Source organism: Cebus imitator, unplaced genomic scaffold (genome assembly GCF_001604975.1).
Source record: "Cebus imitator isolate Cc_AM_T3 unplaced genomic scaffold, Cebus_imitator-1.0 Scaffold37, whole genome shotgun sequence".
NCBI classification, from domain to species: Eukaryota; Metazoa; Chordata; class Mammalia; order Primates; family Cebidae; genus Cebus; species Cebus imitator.
This window is the reverse complement of record NW_016107352.1, coordinates 5,652,994-5,675,417: the sequence shown is the minus strand read 5'-3', so window position 1 is coordinate 5,675,417 and position 22,424 is coordinate 5,652,994. Positions and strand designations below refer to the sequence as shown.

General features: G+C 36.6%; 1 protein-coding gene across 3 annotated transcripts in view; it reads right to left on the bottom strand.

The window, feature by feature from the left end:
• Positions 1-2,368: 2,368 nt before the first annotated feature.
• GLCCI1 (glucocorticoid induced 1) overlaps positions 2,369-22,424 on the bottom strand; it is a 148,917-nt gene continuing 128,861 nt past the window's right edge. For all 3 annotated transcript variants that reach the window (XM_017525075.2, XM_017525076.2, XM_037737300.1), the window contains 3 exons: positions 18,681-18,891; positions 4,384-4,504; positions 2,369-3,196 (listed from right to left, as the gene is read on the bottom strand). In XM_017525075.2, the coding sequence (XP_017380564.1) occupies positions 2,851-3,196; positions 4,384-4,504; positions 18,681-18,891 (678 nt within the window). In that variant the 3' untranslated portion in view covers positions 2,369-2,850. The remainder of the gene's footprint in view (positions 3,197-4,383; positions 4,505-18,680; positions 18,892-22,424) is intronic.

Below are 22,424 nucleotides of genomic sequence, written 5' to 3'. Positions count from 1 at the left end.
TACCTGGGAACAATACAAAGACTTGGAACTTAAGGCCTCTAGATTCTTGCCTTGTGATGGAGTGTGTGTAAGTTAAATGTCAAGAGGAAGCCAAGTTGTAGAAATCTGATCCAGTTAGACACCCCGCAGGTCCAGATATGCAGGTCAGGAACTCAGTGAGTGCCAAAAACTGCCATTACCCTGAGCTGAATTTATCTCTGTTGGGTAATGAACCAACAACCCCAGTCTTTCCAAAAATATATGTGAACTATTCCAGTTTTACTAATAACTTTATTTAAATAAGACACAGGAACTTCTATACTGAAAAAATACAAAACAAAAGCCACACATTTCCTTGTGTAAAGCCATATTGTATGGTAACTCAAATACTGTTCAGCGCAGTGGCTAGAATTAAACAGTACAATTATATACAAAATTTAAGCAATTTCTGACAAATTTCTACAGCTGGATGTAGGATACATTTGAGCTCAACAACTTCTGGGAAATTTACATGGCAAAGCGTAAGCTTTAACACATTTGCTTCAAAACTTTAATATATGCTAAGAACAAATGTACAACACAATTAATATTTAGTATCTCATGAGAAAATAAAAGCACATGTCACTATAAATATCGTACATCAGATTTAATCACCAAAAAAGCATATTCAGTCAATTTTTCTGAAATTGATATTGATACTATTGCATTTTATTTGGACAAAAGCAGACCAAAAGATCAACATATTATGTAATGCTAAACCAGATATCAGAAGTTAAATGGAGCTCATATTTATCTTACGGAACTAGTAATTTTCTCCCTTTAACCATAATCTACAAAATATAATATTTTCATGAAGGCCTGAGATTATTAGGGTTAAAGGTATCTGCTGCTGAAAAGATTATTTTAAAAGGTTCCCCTGTGAAAATGGCAAAAGTAAACTGAGTCCTTTTTTCCATGACAGTCTCCTACTATATAACACTGACTAATTTAAAGGAGCCAGAATGCACCTTCAGGAGAAAATATTACGGCAAACTTTGGTGGAAAGAAGAGAATTGGGATTATGACAAAATAATACACATACACACACACAAACATATACATATATATAATTTCTTAAAAAAAAAATCAATGGTGTTGCTTTCTTCTCTATCACCTCATCCTTCTTCAACCTTCTTAGAAAATGAACAAAACAGAGAAAAACCCAGGAATGAATGAAGGGAACTGAAACGTTCCTTTAACTGTAGGCACCTTATTCCCCTAATTCTTAAGAAAATTGTGCCATACACCTTAGGTGCAGATGAAACAACTCTAGGTTTTACTGAACTGAAAGCAGTGGAATACAAATACAAAATCTTCACTTTGTTTTTGGATACTCTCTTTGTGCTGAAGAAAACGATGAAAGTTAGGCTCTCCTGCTTGACCGGTCAGGAATACCTAGGGCTCTCGTCACACTTAGTGAATAACTTATGTCAAAAGTCTGCAAGTTCAAGGATATTTTCTTGAGTTTATGCTCTACACACATCGTAAATTTCAAAACTATTCATGATTGTGTATTATGAGAGGCTTAAATGAGATAGCTTCAAACTAGTGCTCTTTTAAGTTACCAAAAAACCTGCTTATTTATGTTGCATCAGTTCTGAGACCCAACTATTCTATGCAAACGCAGGTCATGCACCTAAACTGGAAAACAATAGCCAAAAGTATGTCAGTTTTTCACCTGCAAAACAAAGAATTTCCAAGAGAGAAACTAAACATAAATATGTCTTTAGATTAAATGGTAACAGTTATGACCCGGATGGCCAACATAAAAAAGTCTCAACCATCCCTTCAAACGCTTGCTTTGAAATTAAATCTAGACATTCCTGTCTTTAAATTTCATCACACACAATGTGGAATGTTTAGGTACAGTCTAGTACTGAACACTTTATTTGCAACGTTGTAAAAGTCCTTTACTGAGCAACACCTGAACTTTTGAAAAAGCCACATGTACACATGTTGAAACAGTGAATGCAACAGTTGTTTTACTTGTAACCACATGACAAAATGATGTCAAACACCACAGATTTGCTGGTTCTCCTCATGTTCACCCATGTCCAGGATTATCATTCTCCTAGGATTGAATGCACTTCTTATTCTAAGAATGTGGAATGTAATGAGGAAAGGGAAATGCACAAAATAAGGAAAGGCAAAAGAGTGATGTTCCCTCTTTAGCTTTTTAGCTGTGAAATATTTAATATCCCAATATGATATACATTCCAAGTTACCTGAGTTTAGACTTCAACTGAAGTACCTGAAGCTAGGCCATAGGGTGGGCACTGTGCAACTGTTGTGGCCATTTTTTTTTTTTTTTTTTTTTTATTGTGTTTTTTTTTTTTTTTTTTTTTTTTTATTTTTTTTTTTTTTTTTTTTTTTTTTTTTTTTTTTGCATTGTATGTATTACAGAAGTTAGAAACAAACACCTGGGTCAATTGTAAACATAATCCTGAAGTACAGTATTTTCCATAGGACAAAACACAGCAAGACATTTTCTATTTAGACAGGCAACTTTTTGATATAGAGCTTATTTATACCGAAGAATCTGGAACAAAACACAGGACAAAGTACTAGTCTCTCAAACTTACTATGAAATGCATAGTCTCCACTTAAAATGCTGAATGACACACACGTTTTGCAAGCATTACTGCTTTCCACAAAAACTGCTGAATAGGAGTTCCATCCCTGCCAAGATCAGTGTTAAGAGATATTTTATGATGCTGATAAGTATTGGTGGTGGTGGTGGTGTTCAGAAAGTTTGTCACTCCATGCAGATAGATGTCTGAAATCTTGTTTCTAATCCATGGAAGGTAGGGTGGAGGCCAGCTCCCCCTTTTTTTAGATGATCACATAGTTCTGGGCAGAGATGTGGTCCTCACCCTGCAGTTCCTGCAGGAGCTGCTGCTGCTGGGATGGCTGCTGGGCAGAGGCCTCCGTGGAGGCGGCTGTGCTGGTGTCATCAGAAAGAGACGTAAAGGAAACCCGGGATGAGAGCTGCTCAACGGTCAGAGTTGCCAATGCTGAGCTCTGGCCAGAGTTAGGAGAGTTCTTGAGCATAAGGTCGGAAGCCGGTAAGAGAGGGCCTAGAAGTTTTACAGGACAGAAAGCTGATCCGGTTGGGATGAAATTAACCTTGTTTTTGTCAGGACATGAAAAGAGAGGGGCCGAGATAGGCTGACGAGACCTAAAACCATAAAACAAAATTAGATTTATAATCACTAACACAGAAAAATTTAAGCATTTTCTGAATTAACTGGAGTTCTCTAAAACAGCTAAAATATGAATGGCAGGGGATGGGTTAAGTGTATACAGAGGGGTAAACATCTTCCATAGCACAAGTCAGCTGGCAGGCTATTCAAGCACACAGCACTGAAGTGGTATCTGAGACAAAAGGATTTTCAAAAGAACCAGAAAGACAAATATTTAGAGATCATTATTTAGTTTTTAATCATTTGGAAAGGTGGAGAAGTCTGTTACATTATAATTGAAGATTACACAAAGTTAGAATGACCTTTTCTGTTAAGAAAAAGTATACTGGAGGTGGGGGGCATTAGTCCATCATGTATTTAGTTTTAAATACTTCCTCCTTTTTTCTCTCTAGATATACTTCCATTAGCACAGATGGGGGATGGAGTGGGAAGGGGAGAGTTTCAGTGGTCTCTCAAAAAGCCAGTCAGTTCAACAGAGCTTGGGTCCACAAGCCCTTCCTCTCCTCCTATTCCCAGGAGCTAAACCATCAGCTCCTGCAAGATGGATCCTTCCAGGTTGCAGGAGTACAGCACCCTCCACTAGGCACCTGCACTGGAACAAAGGCATGAGTGCATCCAAGAACCACATAGTCTTCTTTTGAGCTACTCCACACAGTGTTTGCAGCATGAACCTCTTTTTCTAGTTTCACTTCTAACTTACACATACTGAAATTTCATTAAGAAAACAAAACCTCTTGTGAACAGAAAGTCTGAATATAAGCAAGCTTGATGTGGCTACAGGGAAGGAGGCTAATCTTCTGGCTTGTAGGGTACACTGTCTTTAAGCTAGTCACCCATGGATACTGACTTTGCTCCTAACGTCTCTTTGTTAGTTATCTAAATTAAGAGTTCTTGAAATGACAATTCTTAATGATTAAAAATAGATCTTTCAGGTAATAAGTTTCCAAGTTTCTTTGTATTGGCTTACACATTTCGAGCATACAGACTCCAATTCTCCGTCAATAAGATCTCTCTTGCCTATTCAATTCTCTTTACATTATTTGCTGTTGAAACGCATTATCAGCTGGATAGAGTAGTTGATTCATATGTAATCAACTGGTCTCAGTAAAAAGCTTTACAGCTTTGCAGACAGATCCCAGCTGACAGAAAAGACATTACTTACGCCATTTCCTCAAAGACCTTCACTCGCTCACATCCCTCTGGGGGCTCCCGTTTGAACATGTAGCTGTTGTTTGGTTTGGGAGATGAAGCATACTTGGGTAACGGTGAGCTACTCCCACTGTCTGTAAATTTAAAGCAGTTATATTAACTAGTGATTGAAAGCTCTATTAAATTAAATTTGATTTCCAAACAGCCTTTTGCACACTTTATCCACTACTGCCCCTATGCTTTGACCACAGTCTCCTTCATTGCAAAGCTATTTCTTACACCTTGTATAGTACATTCGTCTAAATAAAAACTTCAGTGCAACAGTAATCTGCCATACCAAAGAACATAAAAAGAAGGACATTTTGGTCCAGAAAACTGCATTTTGAATACAACAGAGCTGCCATCCTGAAAACAAATATGTTATTTATTATGTATTTCAAGAATGCAAATGATGGGCCAATGTGCTTAAGTCATAAAGAATAAAACAGATTACAATGATACAGGGTTCTCTACATGCCTTTTCACTGTAAAACCGATTTAATGAAAATGAATAATATTCATTACGAAAGTTCTTAGCAGAAATGTTATTTTTGCTAAATATCATGAATAACACATACGTAGGGGAAAAAAACAAGTTTATAAAATGTCTATCTTCCCAGCATAAAAAACATAATTTGCTCAGAATTTTACCTTTAAAATGTTTATAATAAAAGGGCTTTTTCAGCAGAGTTTGTATTTTTTGCTACTAGAAGACATGAGACATCTCCAAACATCTCTACCTAACATGTTTTCCTCATAGTTTTGGCCAAAAAGAAAATGGTCTATTCATGAAAAGCCATAAAACCTATATGCAATTTCTCCCTTTCCTACCTGGCAAGAGATGTTGGAAATTCAAATCCACTAAAATGTGTCATTATCTCTGTGAGATGCCAAGTTGTAAAGTCAGTAACATGTTTGTATACAATAGTCCTATTTAAACAAATTCTGACTTAATACAAACCAATCCCCACTGCTAAAATACTAAGCACATAATCTACTGAAATATATTATTTTATTCTATTTGAAAGACTGCACTAGTATCATATTTATCACAATTTTGTTAAGTTGCTTTAGTTTAGAATACAGAGTACAGTACCATACTCAGAGACTGAGTAATAAGAATGTTTTATCATCATTAATAAAGTTATAATACATGCTTAGGAAGAAGACCCTTGATGTACACTAATACTTGTTAGTCTTGTGAATGCAGATCTATGCTTGTATTTGAACATGGCTATACTTCTGGCTGGAAAACCACTGTCTGGAAAATAAAAAGGTCACATTATTGGGAAAGCTAGAAAACCACAGTTTCTCTATCCTTAACTACAGAGCAGGCACCAAATAGCCTCTCGGAAAAAATTAAGTCTTAGAATGAAGTTTGGTTTCTTCCTATACCATTCAGATTTGAGAATTTTCTTAAGTTTAATACTTATCTTGTATCTTACGTAAACAAATGGGAGGAAGGAGGTGAAACAGGATTGTATCTCTTAGGATGATAAAAAGCATAATTAGCCTGATTGGAGGTCTGAATTTGCAGCTCTATTTGAGCTAGACTACTAGACTAGATAAGAGTGGTTCATGATAAAAACAAACAAAAAAAACCACCTGATGAGAATAAGGCCTCAAATTTGGTGTAATATAAAAAATACATCTTGACCTTACCTTACTATGCAAACAGCAACAAGCCAGGCAAAGGAAATATGAGATCAAGAATACAAGTAAGTAGAAAGGATGGAAACCCCATTCTTCATGATGTGCTTATTTTACACTACATACTATCAAAACATCTCTTGTAGCCCATAATATATACACCTACTATGTATCCACAGAAATTTAAAACATACAAGTAGATATGGCATGAGACGACTTCATGGAGATTACTGCTGAGCATAACTTAGCCTACATGGCACAAGCAGCATCAGCCTCAAACCACGGGCTTGATGCCATCAGTAGTCATGTCAGTAGTTAAGGATCCGCCCTACTATCACGTAAGAAAAGTCATCTTGGCCACAGTTAATTGTTTTCTGTGTTCTTTTTCTCACTACAACATCAGGCCTACCACATTATTTCTCTCACTATTTTACTGATGGTTTCAAAGGCTAGATGTGAGCTGCCTAATCTAGCTGCTATCTTCCTATTAACAATTTAGAATGAAGTAATTTTTCTTCTTAAAATATTTCCAATTTCAGACACTATAAGTGTATTTTTTAAGAGAATTTTACCCTTTTAAACGTTACTGTTCTGCTTTTTTGGGGGGTGTCACTAATGTTAAGTAAACACATATACTGCTATCCCAGACAGACAGCTTTCAGTGTTATTTTTCTGCCTTTTCAATAAAAATTGGGTTTTTTTTTGGTTGAATATATGTTTATATTTAATGTTAGGTGGTCTGGAAAGGCAAAGCTTAAAAGAAAAAAATATTTGCTAAATCTGGAGTTTTTCTTCAGGTAAGTATACAATCAGAGAGACGATAAAGAGGGGCCAGGGAATGGAGACACCTAGTCTGCGGTTTTAGCTTTTATTGTATAGTTCTATGTTACCTGGAATACAACCACCTTTCTGGATTTCTATATAATTAAAGGAACTGCCACTCATGAACTCTAAAATTCTGTGATTTTTCTTTAATAGTTCTAACATACAAAGAAGGCATATTTTGTAGCCGGGCGTGGTGGCTTACTCCTGTAATCTCAGTACTTTGGGAGGCTGAGGAGAACGGATCACGAGGTCAGGAGTTTAATGCCAGCCTGGTCAATATGGTGAAACCCAGACTCTACTAATAATAAAAAAATTAGCCAGGCATGGTGGCATGCGCCTATAATCCCAGCTACTTGGGAGGCTGAGGCAGGAGAATCACTTGAACCCAGAAGGCGGAGGTTGCAGTAAGCCAAGATAACACCACTGCACTCCAGCCTGGGTAACAGAGCAAGGCCCTATCTCAAAAAAAAAAATATATATATATATATTGCCTATATATGTTTTCTTGCCTTACAAAGTGGGATGCTTTAAAAACAACACATATTGGCTGGGTGTGGTGGCTCACATTTGTAATCCCAGCACTTTGGGAGGCCAAGGTGGGCGGATCACGAAGTCAGGAGTTTGAGACCAGCCTGTCCAATATGGTGAAACCCTGTTTCTACTAAAAAATACAAAAATTAGCTGAGTGTGGTGGCACATGCCTGTAGTCCCAGCTACTCAGGAGGCTGAAATAGGAGAATCGCCTGAACCCAGGAGGCGGAAGTTGCAGTGAGCCAAGATCCTGCCCCTGCACTCCAGCCTGGGTGACAGAGTGAGACTAGGTCTCAAAACCAAAACAACCCTCCCACCCCCACCTCCCACAAAAAAAAAAAACAAACTGTCACATATGGCCAACCTATGCTACTCATTCCAGACTTGAATGTATAAAATGTTACTATTCATTTAAAACTCTGTGTTGAATTTAATAGCCACATTTCAATATAGAATATTATAAACATAAATATGCCTGCTCAGGAGATTCAAGATAAGAAAGACGTCTCATGGTAATTTTAATTCAATCTCTTTTGTTTACCAGTATACCAAGTTTTCTCATTCTGTTATCCCAGATATTAATACCGGATCATAACTAGAAATACATTTGAGATTAGGTTAAATATTACTTTATGACTTTTAACATCACAGCCAATGTCAATTAATAAAATTAAATGCAGTGAATTCTTTACGTATCTTTCTATATTTGCAAGTCTCATTTACATATATTTATAACAGAATCACTCAACTCTGAAAATCAAGAATATGGAAAAATGTGATTGCTATTGTATATAACAGATCATACATATGCATTTGTACCATATTTACCATTAAAATACAATTAGCTTGTCAAATACTTTTAAACATATAATGAATTAAAGCTTTGAAAAATTAGAGAAGTTATTAAAGTTTGGAATTTCATATAGAAACAATATTCATTAAACTACATGTACTTGTATAGCTTGAGTTTTCTCAATTTCTCCTTATAAATGACCTTTATTATATCTGGTATATTATAGTGTGTGGCCCACAGTTCTTGTATGAAAAATTATACATTTGATCACACAACTGCACTCCAGCCTAGGTGACAGAGTTGAGACCCTGTCTCAAAAGAAAAAAAATATTGCATATATAATGGTTGATTGATTTATGCAGGCAGTATGTCAAATCTCTGCCATGGTTCTATTCTAGCCCTAAGTCTATACATATGCTTTATCTCTATCAGATTACTTTATCAAACTAAGTAAAATTAATTCTAAAACAAGAAATAATAGAATAGTGGTTTTAACCAGAGTTTCTTTCACATTAGACTCATCAGAAGATGTTTTAAAAAGATCAATCTCTAGACCTCATTCCTGAAAGACTCTGATTTAATTAGTCTGAGGAGAAGCCAAGCATTGCCTTGGGGTGGGGAGGTGGGGGTAAAGCTCCCAAATGCAAACTGAATTGCCACTCATGAACTCTAAAATTCTGTGGTTATTTCTTTAATAGTTCCAACGTACAAAGAAGACATTTTGTGGCCAGGTGCGGTGGCTCACAGCCATATTTGAGAATCAATTATGAAAAGGTTATGAACATTGGTGTAGAGTGAGGCCACCTGACTTCTTCCTAGACCTAACTGCATGGCATAGGGTAAGTCTGATCCCTCTGTTTTTTGATCTATAAAACAGAAAATACAACTGATATGACAGCTGTGAAAAATATATGTAAAAGAATTAGGATAAGGGCTGGGTGAGGTGGCTCACAACTGTAATCCCAGCATTTTTGGAGGCTGAGGTGGGAGGATGACTTGAGGCCAGGAGTTCAAGACCACCTGGCCAACATGGTGAAACCCTCTCCAAAAAAAAAAAAAAACAAAAAAAAAAAACCCAAACCAAAAAACAAAAAGGATTAGGATAGTGCCTGAAATACAGTAAGCTCTGAATATTATTATCATAGTAAAACGTAACATATCATTTCTAATTTGAAAATTAAAAATGAACCATTAAAAAAATTACGTGCCTATTCTGCTCCCTCTTGACAGAATAGAGTAAAGGAAATGTTGTTTTTAATAGATTTATGCACTCTAACTCTACTCAGGTACATACAGATTAAAATTTTGTTTCTGAGACAGAAGCAGAGTAATATCTGGATTACTAGGTTGTCCAGGTTTATCACTGCCTGGCATGAACTCTGCCAGTTCATGATGGCATCCTTTAGTGTAAAGAAATATCCTCAAATTAAAATCAATGCTTAAAGCATGCAGATTCTATAGGCTACTATGCAAAGAAAATACTTTTATAGTATATGCAGCAATAACCAGTAGAATGTAATTCTTACTCTGGTAACTGACTAGGAAAGTGAGTATACTGTTCAACCAACACTCTACTCAATGACATACTGAAGCATAAAGTTAGCCAAGAGAGTTAAATTAGAAACATGATTGACTAAATAATACTTAAACAGAATTACTACTCTAGTGTTAAAATACACTGATTTTGCTTCAGGAAATGAAATGATCAACTACAATGTATTATGGGGTTTGAAGGCCTAATGAAATCAGGAAATGCGCACAACCGTATATCATTTCTGGGCAATAAACTTTAAGAATCAGGTTGTATTACCAATTGTATTAAAAGCCTTTTCAGTTAACTCCAAGACCAACTTGGAAACTTACAAGTAAGGAGAACATTTGGCTTTTACAAAGAGCCTCTAAGGTTTTTCTAAAATTAGAAGTTAACACCTTGTGAGAATGCTAAAAAATTTTAATCAACCAAGACATCAGCTATATATAAGATCTCCTTTAGATCAGCATTCAGCAAAGAACAAAGGGGAAAAATGACATCAGAACCTTTTGTTACTTATATTTATAAACTTTGTTTCTAATCTGATTTTTTTTAATAACTGGGACTCAACTTACATTCCAAGGCCCAATAATTAAATATTTATCATATGTAGGAGGTATTTTATATTTTGTAATCACTTCTCGGTCCATAAGTATTGATTAAATTGATGCCAACTTACAAATTGTGCAAAAATAAATTACTCTTTCATTTTTGTGTACTCAAAATAAGTACAGTGCTTCTTCCACAATATAATCTTTGATATGTAGAACAGTCCTAATCATCATTGTTGATATGCTAACTACTCGCTCTGAATCTGATATGAAAGTTAAAAATGATAAGTCATTTTTAATCTGATATGACAGTTAAAATTGAAAACCGTCCTTAAACCAATTTGTAGACTAAAATAATTCTTATAAATCATAATGGTAAAACTAAAAATAAATTGGATTACACAAAATATTTTGTATCTTGTAAAGTACAAAAGTAAGTATCTCAAGAAAATCACTACAATACAATCTTAATTTTTTATCTTGTCAAGTTTATTATATGGCAAAATTTCCAGGCACATCAGTTTGTTTGTTTGTTCGTTTTAAACTGATACACATTGTTCATGTTAAACTGCTCCTAAGGTACCCTACAACTGTGATTTCCCAATAAGGGAGGCATGAAACAATCTGCTGACATGGGGGAAAAAATCAGCACATTATCCATATTTACTTCTTATCTTTAGAAACAAGTAATTTTTAACATTTAGGGAAAAAAGAACATCTGAACTTCTAATAAAAGTTTCACTACAATTTTAAACGTTCAGTTAAATATTTACTGAGCATTTATTTACAATGTTCAAAAGATAAGGCAAAGCAAAATGCTATCAATGTTGTCAGTGCAACATTAGATAAAATTTACTATTTCCTCTTTTTAAAAAATTTCTTGCTAAAGGGAAATGGTATTATAATGTCTTTAGGCAGAAACCAACATCTTAAACTTATTATAGTCACCGTAAAGTCTATTCCATCTCCAATATTCACTACCTTATTAATGATGGTAATCATTTCCACATTTCCCATGCTGGAACTTCATAAGAACTTTGCTATTATCCTGATCTCCTTCTCCTCCCTCACCTCATACATCTAATCAGCCACCCAATGCTGTTGACTCTTCTTCAGCCCCTTTCCTCCAGTTCCTCTGACCTTGCTATGCCTCCTCATATTTGCCCTACACCTGTGGTCTCCCAATTAGGGGTGTGAAACAATCTGCTGACATGTAGGGCAAAACCATAACAGCAATTAAATACATTTATTTTTAAATTTATATGTATTTTTTATCTTTAAAAACAAGTAAACTTTAACAGTTATTTACTTCATAGAATGAATTATATACATATATCACCTATAAATATCTAAACTTATATTAGGGGTACAGATTCAAAATTGCTGACAAGGGTATGGAATAAGTAAAGTTTGAAAACCACAAGACTAGACTATTAGCATAGCTACTTATCTTGTCCTCCGACTGTCTCTACTTCTGTGTCTACCTGAGTTATAGTTTTTAACTGTTAAGCTGGCCATATCCTTTAGCAGATAAAAGATCTTTCCTTGGCTTTTCCTTTCTCTTAGCAAGGCTTACAAAGGCCTCTATGAAAGAGTGGACTTTCTAACTCTCCAGTCTCACTGTTTTCTACTCTCCACCATTCACCCCTATGCCCCAACCGTACAATTTCTTACTGTTCTTACACACCAGGCCCTTTCACAGCCGAATGCCCATATAAAGACTATTCCTTCTGCAAAGGCAGCAAGATGTAGTATCAAGTTCCTACAGAAGATCTTTGTTGGCATGTAGACACCACAGAAGTTAGCAAAATTACTTACTTTCTCTAAGTCTCAGATTCTGGGCCCTTTAAATAATGGCAATGTCACCTACCCATAGGACTGTGGTAATGTTACCGGAAATAATAAAAATAAAATCACCTGAACACATTTTATCATAACAATTCTACGAGGCAGCTATCCCCATTATAGGTGAGGAAATTGAGATACAGGCAGATTAACTTGTTCAAGGGCATCAATTAATTAATTAGTGACACAGTAAGTGGCAGAGCAGGGATTCAACCTGGCTGCCCTAGAGTCAAAGTTCATTATTGTTATGTTATCCGTCTCACTTAGTTTGGATCTAGCTCAACTCAAGTGTCTTCGTTACACATATGAGGTGACTAGATGATCAAGTTCCTTCTAATCTAACATTCTGTTTCTAATTAAAGGCTGATAGTTCAGGCAAGAGCTTCATTGGGTCTGCCTTCTGTCAATGTCACAAGGAGACAGTATAAAGGAGTGGTCCCTATGAGTTGAAACTTTTTCTTAGAGGAACACAAAAGGTAACAGGGAGGGAAAATCTAACAGATTCCCTTTTCCTTGAACCTAGATGACACCCTGTTATTTTCAACCCAGTTATTATCAGAGTTTACTGGTTACCAGCATGACCAACAGCAAGAAGGGGAAGATGAGAGAGTTTTAGCAGTTACCTCCCTTCCCCCTATTTCAACGGCAAATTTGAACTTCATGGCCTCTTTCCCACCAAAAGCCTATCACTAGGTTTAGCATAATCTTTTATGCTAACTTAATTATGCTTGGTTTTTATTTTTATGAAGAGTATCACACACTTTATGAACATTAAAAGCCTAACATATAATTTAACAATTCAAAAAAAAAAACACGTTTTCAACATAGCTATAAAAATATATCCTTTAAAAAATGGACATACCATGAAGAAAGGTCTTAATACTCAAACAAATCTCCATTAAGCACTGCACCACTCTAGGAACTAGTTGATCTGCTGAGATTAATGCAGTAACCAAAATAAAGTCATTTACTCTTGTTGGAGCTTATATCATGGTAAACAGATAAGAGGTGATTAAGTGAAATATATATGCAGGTCTGTTACAAATTTTTGATTTGCTTATATTCTATACTGAGCAATAATGGCTAAAACTGAGTTATATACTTAAGTAGTTTTGAATTATGAATAATAATTCATGCACAGGGAGCTATCACAGTATCTACCATTTGTACAATTGTTAACATTTTCAGAAAGAAGGGACAAGAGCATTTACTGGATACTTATTCTGTGCTGTTAGGCACTGGAATGTATGTATTTTAAGATGCTGTCTTGAAAGAGAGGTAAAATGACCTTAGGGACATAATTCTAGAATAGGTCCATTTTAACCTACAGACTAACTTATTTGTTGGAATAATATCTTTATACTCTGTAATTTTACCACCAAAAGGTTCTTCTAGGATAATAAGCATCCTAGAACCATATAAAGAGAATTTTTCGATAAACACATCCTGGTTCAAAGGCAATGATTTTTTCAAGGTGTGGTAGCTCAAATAAATATATCTATCATAGCTGTTTTTACAATATAAACCCCCAAAAGAAAAGTGCCATAAAATCTTGGCTGATTACCTAAAAACTTAGAGGGTTAAAGCACAGTAAGGGCAAAGGTAAAAAAAAAAGATAAAGACATAAAGCACTAAAGATAACTACAAGTAGGTTAAAATGTATATAGAAAGGAAGAGGAGGGTGCCAAAAGCTGACTGTTTCAAAAGTCTGCCTAGGGTCAACCCCAGACCCTGAAAGATAATACTTTTTTCTCCTAGGACCAAGGGTGGCTCAGTCCTAACACTAAAAATTTAGCAATATGAATATTTATGAAATCACAGAATGAATTAAATAGCCTTGTATGCATTGGCTTGAGAAACTCTATCTACATAGCATATACTCTTCCTTCAGGAAAATACAGCTTAAATTACAAGTAATCCATTTACGGATGCTTGGAATACAACTCTCAGTAGTTGGCCTGAATAAAATGATTCCATTTATTTCATGATTACCATAATCAATGTTTCCACAATATCCTGCAAAATTGCAGAATTTTATAACAACTGCATAAGTGAACTGTGCCAAAGGATCAATGATAAGTAGCTGACTGAAGTCTAGATTTTGCATCTTGCCCAGCATGTTTGGCTACCATCAAGCAATGCTGGCAGAATTGCTTAAGAAACTAATATTCTGACTATTATAAACTAATAGTTATATAAATGACTATTTTTCTTCCTTGCATTTTGGGCATGATAATGTGGAAGACTACAAGCTACCTCTTAGGCTATATTCTATGACTGCTCTTATTCTGGATCTCTGAATTCTTCACACAGAGAAGAGCAGTAGTAGTTGCTATAGCTATTAGTTAGCCTGGCAACTTTACACATGTGACCAGAGTGACCAACTTGTCTTCAAACTTTAGGTCACCAGAAAAATCTAGTAAAAAGTCAAAACAAAAGACAAAAAACCCATTTACCTGAAATAAGTCTCTCAACAGTTGAAACCTGCTTGATAAGAGTGTTTTTGTCCTGGCATTGCAATCCATACAGGCAAAGAAAAAAACCAATATGTGATGCAGCTAAAATTATATTATAGGTCTCAAATTATACATAATTCATAGAGAATAGATGTTAGGAACAGGCAAAAATAATGTTGGCAAAGTCAGAAAAAGAGTAAGTATATAACATGAACACTAGAAAAATAATCAGCTCACCAGCACATCCCTCATTAGGGCAGATACTCACTGCAGCTGTCCCTCTTCCCACCTGTGTATGTCTATCCAGGTTCCTATGGAGTCTGAACTAGTTACTTTACCACAGAATACATTTCTCTAAAGCAACTGCAGAATTTGTAGGTACTCCAAATCAAATCAATCCTAGTTGACTTCAAAATTATAGAATTCATTCTGTTTTCATAAAAATGAAAAGCTCTAAGAAAGCTATACAGCTTCCTTTTGTCTTTAAAAAATAAAAACCAATTTATGATTTACTGTAGAAAACATACATTATAGGAAGAATTAGTACCTTTATTTTTTTGAGACAAAGCCTTGCTCTGTTGCCCAGGCTGAATGCAGTGACTGATCTCGGCTTGCTGCAACCTCTACCTCCCAAGTTCAAGAGATCTTCCGGCCTCAGCCTCTCAAGTACCTGGGACTGCAGGTGCATGCCACCACACCTGGCTACTTTTTTGTATTTTTAGTACAGACAGAATTTCACTATGTTGGTTAGGCTGGTCTTGAACTCCTGATTTCAAGTGATCTGCCCACCTCGGCCTCCCAAAGTGTTAGGATTACAGAAAGTAATCCTAGTATCTTTAAAAATGGTAAAACCCATAGTTTGGGCTTTACATAGAGAAGAAATAAGTCAGAAACTAGCCTACAGTTCGAAGGACATAACATATATTCCAGAAATTTTACAATTTCTGGACAACTCCCTCCTTTATACTTTTAGTATATTATTTGTTTACATTCCTATTACTCCCTATTAGACTGTCACATCTTATTCATCTGTTTCTCCACTCTCTAGTACAATAGCTGACATACAATAATGCTCAACAAGTGTTCCTTAAATAAAAAAGTATAGCCTCCGTTGAAATACATAAACCTCAACTCCAAATTCTAAAATACACGTGTGCATACTTACATATATGAAAGGGATAGGTGCTATTTTAATTTTCTCTTTACAAAGATGGTATGTGATTTTTTGAGAGCTAGAAACCTTGTATTGCATAACAGGGCTACACAGTTTTCCCGGGAGTAGTAACATAAAGTTGATCTTAATCACAAAGTAATGCCTCTCAGCAAAATATGGTAGATATTATGAAACTGATGTCATGGGGCTTTAATTCTCAAACTAAGGTGATCTTGTAGAAAACACAGAAATGTCTCAAATAATTATGAAACCCATTCTATATTTACAAGTTCTAAAGAGATTTTTAAGAAATCACTATTAAGCAACATTAATCACCAGTTATTGACTGTTTATCATGTGCCAAAAGTTGTGCTAAGCATTTTGCTATATCTCATGCAACCCCAATAATGATATGAGGTAGGTGTTATTACCCTATTTTACTAAGAAATATTTTTTAACTATTAGGAAAAAAACCCTAGCTTTAGCGATGATCTGAACCAATGTTCTAATTTTACATATTAAACCAAAAAAAAAAAAAAAACAACCAAGAGGATGAGCATAGTGTTATGGAGGCAGATATCTGGTATGGAAGGACAAAAGGACATATAGGAAAATATACAAACAAAGGCAAATCTTAGGGAAAGGTCTAACCTGTCTAAGAAATGGTCAGAATTCATACTACTGGAAAATTGACACAAGCTAGGCCAGAGAAGGAGATTTTGACTAAGCTGTGGAAGAAAACAATAATCATTTTTTCCTGAAGGCATTTAGGGAAACTAACAGGTGATAATAAAGGCGACTATTTTTATAGCAGCAGCTACCATTCATTAAATCCTTGAGAATTAATGCAGGTTTTATGTCCAAAACTTCACAGGATTCAAATGCATTTCTATGGTCCCAAAGCCAGTGCTACTCTTAACTTCTATGTTATGTCTCCTGCAAAAGACTCTGGCAGGACAGTGAAATGATTATACCTTCTCATAATATGATAGATTGTACATCTTTAGGAAAAACAGCTATTAAATATTAAAGAGCATACACTGAAACTTATGATGTAAGTGAAGACCTATGAGCTCCAGAAACCAGTATTCACTGAGAGGCCCTGAAGGCAATCTTACAACCAGTTAACCAAAATGGAACTCATCTATCATCATCTCAATACATTTTATATTTGGTTCAGCATCTCTCATTTATCCACAGTATTAAAACAGAACTCCAGAATTAATTGTCTAGTTGTACTATTACCATTATTTCTACATTTCTACCCCGGTTATGAGAGTTAAGTAGCAAAAGTGGCCACCCTGAACTGTACTTATCCTTTCTACTGGTATAACAAAAAATATGAGTTTGGAATCAAGACAGACTGGTTTCTCTGTTTACCACCTATACAACCTAAAACAAGTTACTATTGATAAATAATAGTAACATTTCCATTTACCTTCCAAACAAACACTCCTACCGGAAGCAAGATGTTTTGTTTTATTGTGAAACATCCACATTAAAAGGCTGTGAGGAAGTGATTGAAAGTATCTGCTCTCACAGGACGCTTTAGTGAAATGAAAGTTTTGTAGTCTGACATTTTAAGAAATGGAGACTTCCCACATGAAGCCAAGAGATACCTGAGGTACTACATTCAGTATACCCTCAATGAAGAAAAGTGGTCCCCAAGGCCTTCAATAATGAAATAGTCAACAAGAAAGGGGAGAACTCTTTAGATCTACCCACATATAAAAGAAAAGGACAAAGTCTAAAGTAGCTTCCACTTACCATCTCAGAAGAGTTAGGTATAATGATAAGTAAAAGAAGTCAGACACAAAGAATATATACCATACTCTTCAATTTCTATGAAATCTAGTAAGTGGGGAAACTATAGTGATGGAAGTCAGTGCAGTGGTTACTTTCAGGTGGAGAGGGGAAGCATAGTATTTGGGAAAAGGCCCAAGGGAGCCTTGTGGGGTAATAAAAATCTTCTATATCTATACTGGACCTAGGGAGTGATTTCATGAGCATACATGTATGTAAAAATTTACTTGGCTGAGCACTTACGATCTGGCCATTTTGCATATAACAATACATCAATCATAGGGGGTAGGGGTCACTTCAGAACAAGGACCATAAAACTCCTGCAAGGTTTTATAAACCGTACCTTTTCATGGTTTTACATTTTTGTTGCCATTGACCTATTTCTCTATGGCGACAAGAAGTAAATGTGTTATAAAAATAAGATCAGTGTTTCTTTGCCCAGCTTCTGCCTTCCTAGCTACTTACAGTCTACAAGGCCTTCTATAGCTAGGTCTTAGGGGGCTAGAAACACAAAGAATACAGGGAGTGTTGGTAGACAAGTGGAGGTGGACACAAGGAAAGAAGAACATGGAGAGACAGTTTGGGCTTGATAGGCAATAAGAATCCCAGAGTTTCTCAACAGTTAATAATTTATCTACATACCATAATATAATCCGTGATGTCCTGTATGTACAAGGACATCAGGGTTGTAACCAAGCTTTAATACACTTGGTTAAAAATATACTCATTTTTTTTCCAACATAATTTTTAGAAATTATTTCCTCGCAAATCAATCTGATTATAAAATCTAACTTTAAGCCTGAGAAACATAAACTCTACCATAGCCATCATCCGCTCTGGCCAATATCAAGAAAAGACCTATGTATTATATCAGGTTGTACACACTCCATTTTGTGGCTTTCATTAGCTGTTAGAACCATGCGCTGTGCTTCTCTGACACATTTATGGAAGATGTTTGTTAGAGTCACAAAGAAGGGGGTATGTGAAACCAATGAACAAAGAAACCTAGATTAACCAATCTTTGACAGTGTCACCATTCAACAAAAGAAAAAAAAAATGATGTAATGGTCTAAGACAAAGTATAATGAGCAAGGCCCATAACAAACCCGCTAAGTGGATGATTCCATTCTTACCTTTATCGCGATCATAGAGCAAATCTTCTGTTGAGCAAGGGCTACCATCCTGGGATTCCGGGGGACAAAAGGGGGAGACACAGGGTGAATGACTGCTGCAGCTACTGCTGCGCTCCTGGACAGAAGGAGTCTGAGTGTCAATGCTGCGAGTACTACTGCTCCGGTAATAAGCAGGGAGTGGAGCTCTTCGACCATCTGGTATGTCCAACGGCTGTTAAGAGGAATACCATTAAACATCTGAATGCTGGTGCATACACTCTGTCTACACAGAAAGTATGTAGTATTTCTGTTGATTTCATATTCCACCACTACTGACCCAATTTATTCTTCAAAGGCTAAAGACCAAGCTTGCGTCTTAAGCTAATTTCTGCATGTTACCTTTATTGAGCTAAAAATTTCTTTCAAATCAAATTGTTGCCTTAAAAATTCCATAGCTCACTGTATGTACCTGTAGGTCAGCACATCCCATAATACTCCTCAAGGACAGCAGGAGTTTAACACCGTATCCCTAATGCCTGGCACATGGCAGATATTTACTACACATTTGCTGAACAAATTAACTGAATTGCTAAAAAAAATTTCACTTTGACATGCTTGTAAGAAAAAGTGAAATCTCATATTCACAGGTACACATTTTTCTGTTTGTTCATTCCTTTCAATTTTTTAAAGGCTATGAACAGAACCATCGTTTCTATTTCCTTTTCAAATTATCCAAAATTTCTAATAAAGAGATTTATTCTATTACTACTCAATAGAGGTTATTAACATAACTCAGAAGAATTCTAATATTAGAATAATTCGAATATCAAATTCTACTAATTTGGTATCCAACTAAGTAGGACTACTCAAAATTTTCCTTAGTTTGAATACATTATTCTTAGTAGCAAAAAGAAGAAATAGGAAACCATAATCACAGGGCCATATATTTTGGTCTTGAGGGCACCTCAGAGCTCAATTAGTCTAGTGTTTTCTTTTCACAAATGAGGAACCTATAGTTCAGAGCTCCTAGTGACACAGCTAATTAGGTGGCTTCAGAGATGCTGCTGTAGTGGACTTTTTCTACTCTACTATTCTGATTCTACTGTAAAAATAGATCTTACTCCATATTCTTCATTTGTGTGCTAACAAAATAAGGTTAACAAGTAAAAGTCTCTATATTAAATTATTAAACACACACGATTGCAATGCTAGGGAAAATAACCAATGTACTGTTATTTGTATTTTCACTATTGTGTCTACTGCCCTTACTCTGATCATTGTCATTTCAGAGATTTTAGAAACACTGTCAAGAGGGGAAATGAAGGAAGGTAAAATCAGGTCAGATTCAAAATGTATCAATATTTTCTAGACCAAACGAGTGAAGGCTGACACTATGCAAATGAAAACATCATTTAGAGTTCTGCCCCTGCTGTCCTTGGAATGGAGAAGAAACAAAGAGGCTGAAGGCTTTACTTGCACTGCTAGCATGACATAGTCACCATACAGAGAGGAGCCCAGTCTCTTCCCTGTGAGCCCTCAGCACCCCACCCTTCACCCAGTGGGGCTCCCAGCTCAGGCCAGCAGCACAGCTGCCCCACCCCTGGCTGAATATCCCAGGAGCAGCGGATCTGTGTATCTGAAGTGTAGCTCCCAGAGGCAACTGAAAGCCCCTCTGCCACTGCAGTGGTACTACCCTTGCTACCCTTGGATTAGGAAAAGAGCAAAGACCCTGAATGCTTTAACCATACCTTCAGCAAGCTGCCACTGTCCTGAGAAGAGGTCAGTCTGTCTCCCAGAGGAACTCCCCCCGTCCCAGCTTGGGCCCACAACACAGCTGTCCTACCCCAAGCCAATCACACTGGCCACAGTTTTGCACTTCTCTGGGGTGGAGCCCCTAGAGACAAGTGACCCCCTGCCACAGCCACTGCCAAGGTCCCTTCCCGTACTGCCTCCAAGTTGGGAGAGAACATAAAGCCTTAGCTCACCCCAGAGCTGCAGTGTGCAGCCTGGGAGTGCCAAACCAAGATCTGCAACCAGCACTTGGGTGGGAGAGGAGCCCACACTTGCAGAGCACTGAGGTGGAGCACAGCTGCAATGTGCAATGGTGAGGAAATACAGAGGAGTCACGTGGCTGAGCAAGAGTTTACCTACTGGCCATTATACTTAAGAGCCATCTATTGATCAGAGCGCAAACTTCAATACCAAAAATACTTTGCTAATAAGCCCTCCTGTGAAACAAAAGACAATAACTCAGCTACAAATAAAGACCCTGCACAATGCCTTAGCCTCTGAAAACATCCAGAGAAGTCAAGCGACTGTACAAATTATACCATGGAGGATACATCAGCCCACAAAGATGAGAAAGAACCAGTGCAAGAACTCTGGCAACTCAGAAAGCCACAGTGTCTTCTTCCCTCCCAATAACCAGATTAGTTCCCCAACAAAGGTTCTTAAGTAGGAATGGCTGAAATGACAGAAAGATAGAATTCAGAATATAGGAATGAAGATCAAGATTCAAGAGAAAGCCAAAACCCAAACCATGAAATCTAATGATTGATAAAATAATACAGGAGCTGATTGATGAAATGGCCATTGTAAGAAGGAAACCAACTGATTTGAGATCAAAAAAGAGATTACAAAACTTTCATAATGCAATCCCAAGTATTAACAGCAAAATAGACCAACCTGAGGAAAGAATCGCAGACTCTGAAGACTGGTTCTCTGAACTTAGGTGGACAAAAAAATTTTTTTTCTTTTTTATTTGAGACAGAGTTTTGCTCTTGTTGCCCAGGCTGGAGTGCAATGGTGCGATCGTGGCTCACTCTGCCTCTTGGGTTCAAGAGATTCTCCTGCCTCAGCCTCCTGAGTGGCTAGGGTTATAGGTACCTGCTACCATGTTAGTAGAGACACATTTTCATCATGTTGGCCAGGCTGGTGTTGAACTCCTGACCTCAGGTGATCCACCTGCCTTGGCCTCCTAAAGTGCGGGGATTACCGGCGTGAGCCACCATGCCTGGCTGAAATTTTTTAAAAAGAATAAAAACAACAGACAAGGCCTCTGAGAAATACTGTACTACGTAAAGAGACTAAATCCATGATGCACTGGCATCCCTAAAAGCGATGAGGAGAATGCAAGCAACTTAGAAACCGTATTTCAGGAGACTGTCCAAGAAAACTTCTCCAACCTCAGTAAAGAGGCCAACATTCAAATTCAGGAAATTCAGAGAACTCCTGCAAAATACACAAGAAGACCATCCCCAAGACACAAAATCTTCAGATTCTCCAAGGTTGGAATGAAAGAAAAATAGAATAGGTAGGTCACCTACGAAGGGAACTCCATGAGGCCAAAGCAGACCTTTCGGCAGAAACCCTGCAAGCCAAAAGAGATTGGGAGCCTATGTTCAGCATTATGAAAGAAAAAATTTCCAAGCAAGAAGTGCATATCCAGTCAAACTGAGCTACATAGGGCGAAGGATAAATAAGATCCTTTTCAGACAAGTAAATTGTAAAGCAATTTATTACTTCCAGACCTGCCTTACAAGAGGTCCTGAAAGGAGTGCTAAATCTGAAAAGGAAAGGTTATCAGCCACTACAAAAACACACTTAAGTACACAGAATAGTGACACTATAAAGCAACCACACAATTGAGTCTACATAATAACTAGCTAACAACACAATTAAGGGTCAAATCCATACATATCAATATTAACCTTGAATGTAAATGGGTTGAATATCCCAATTAAAAGGTACAGACTGGGCCGGGCG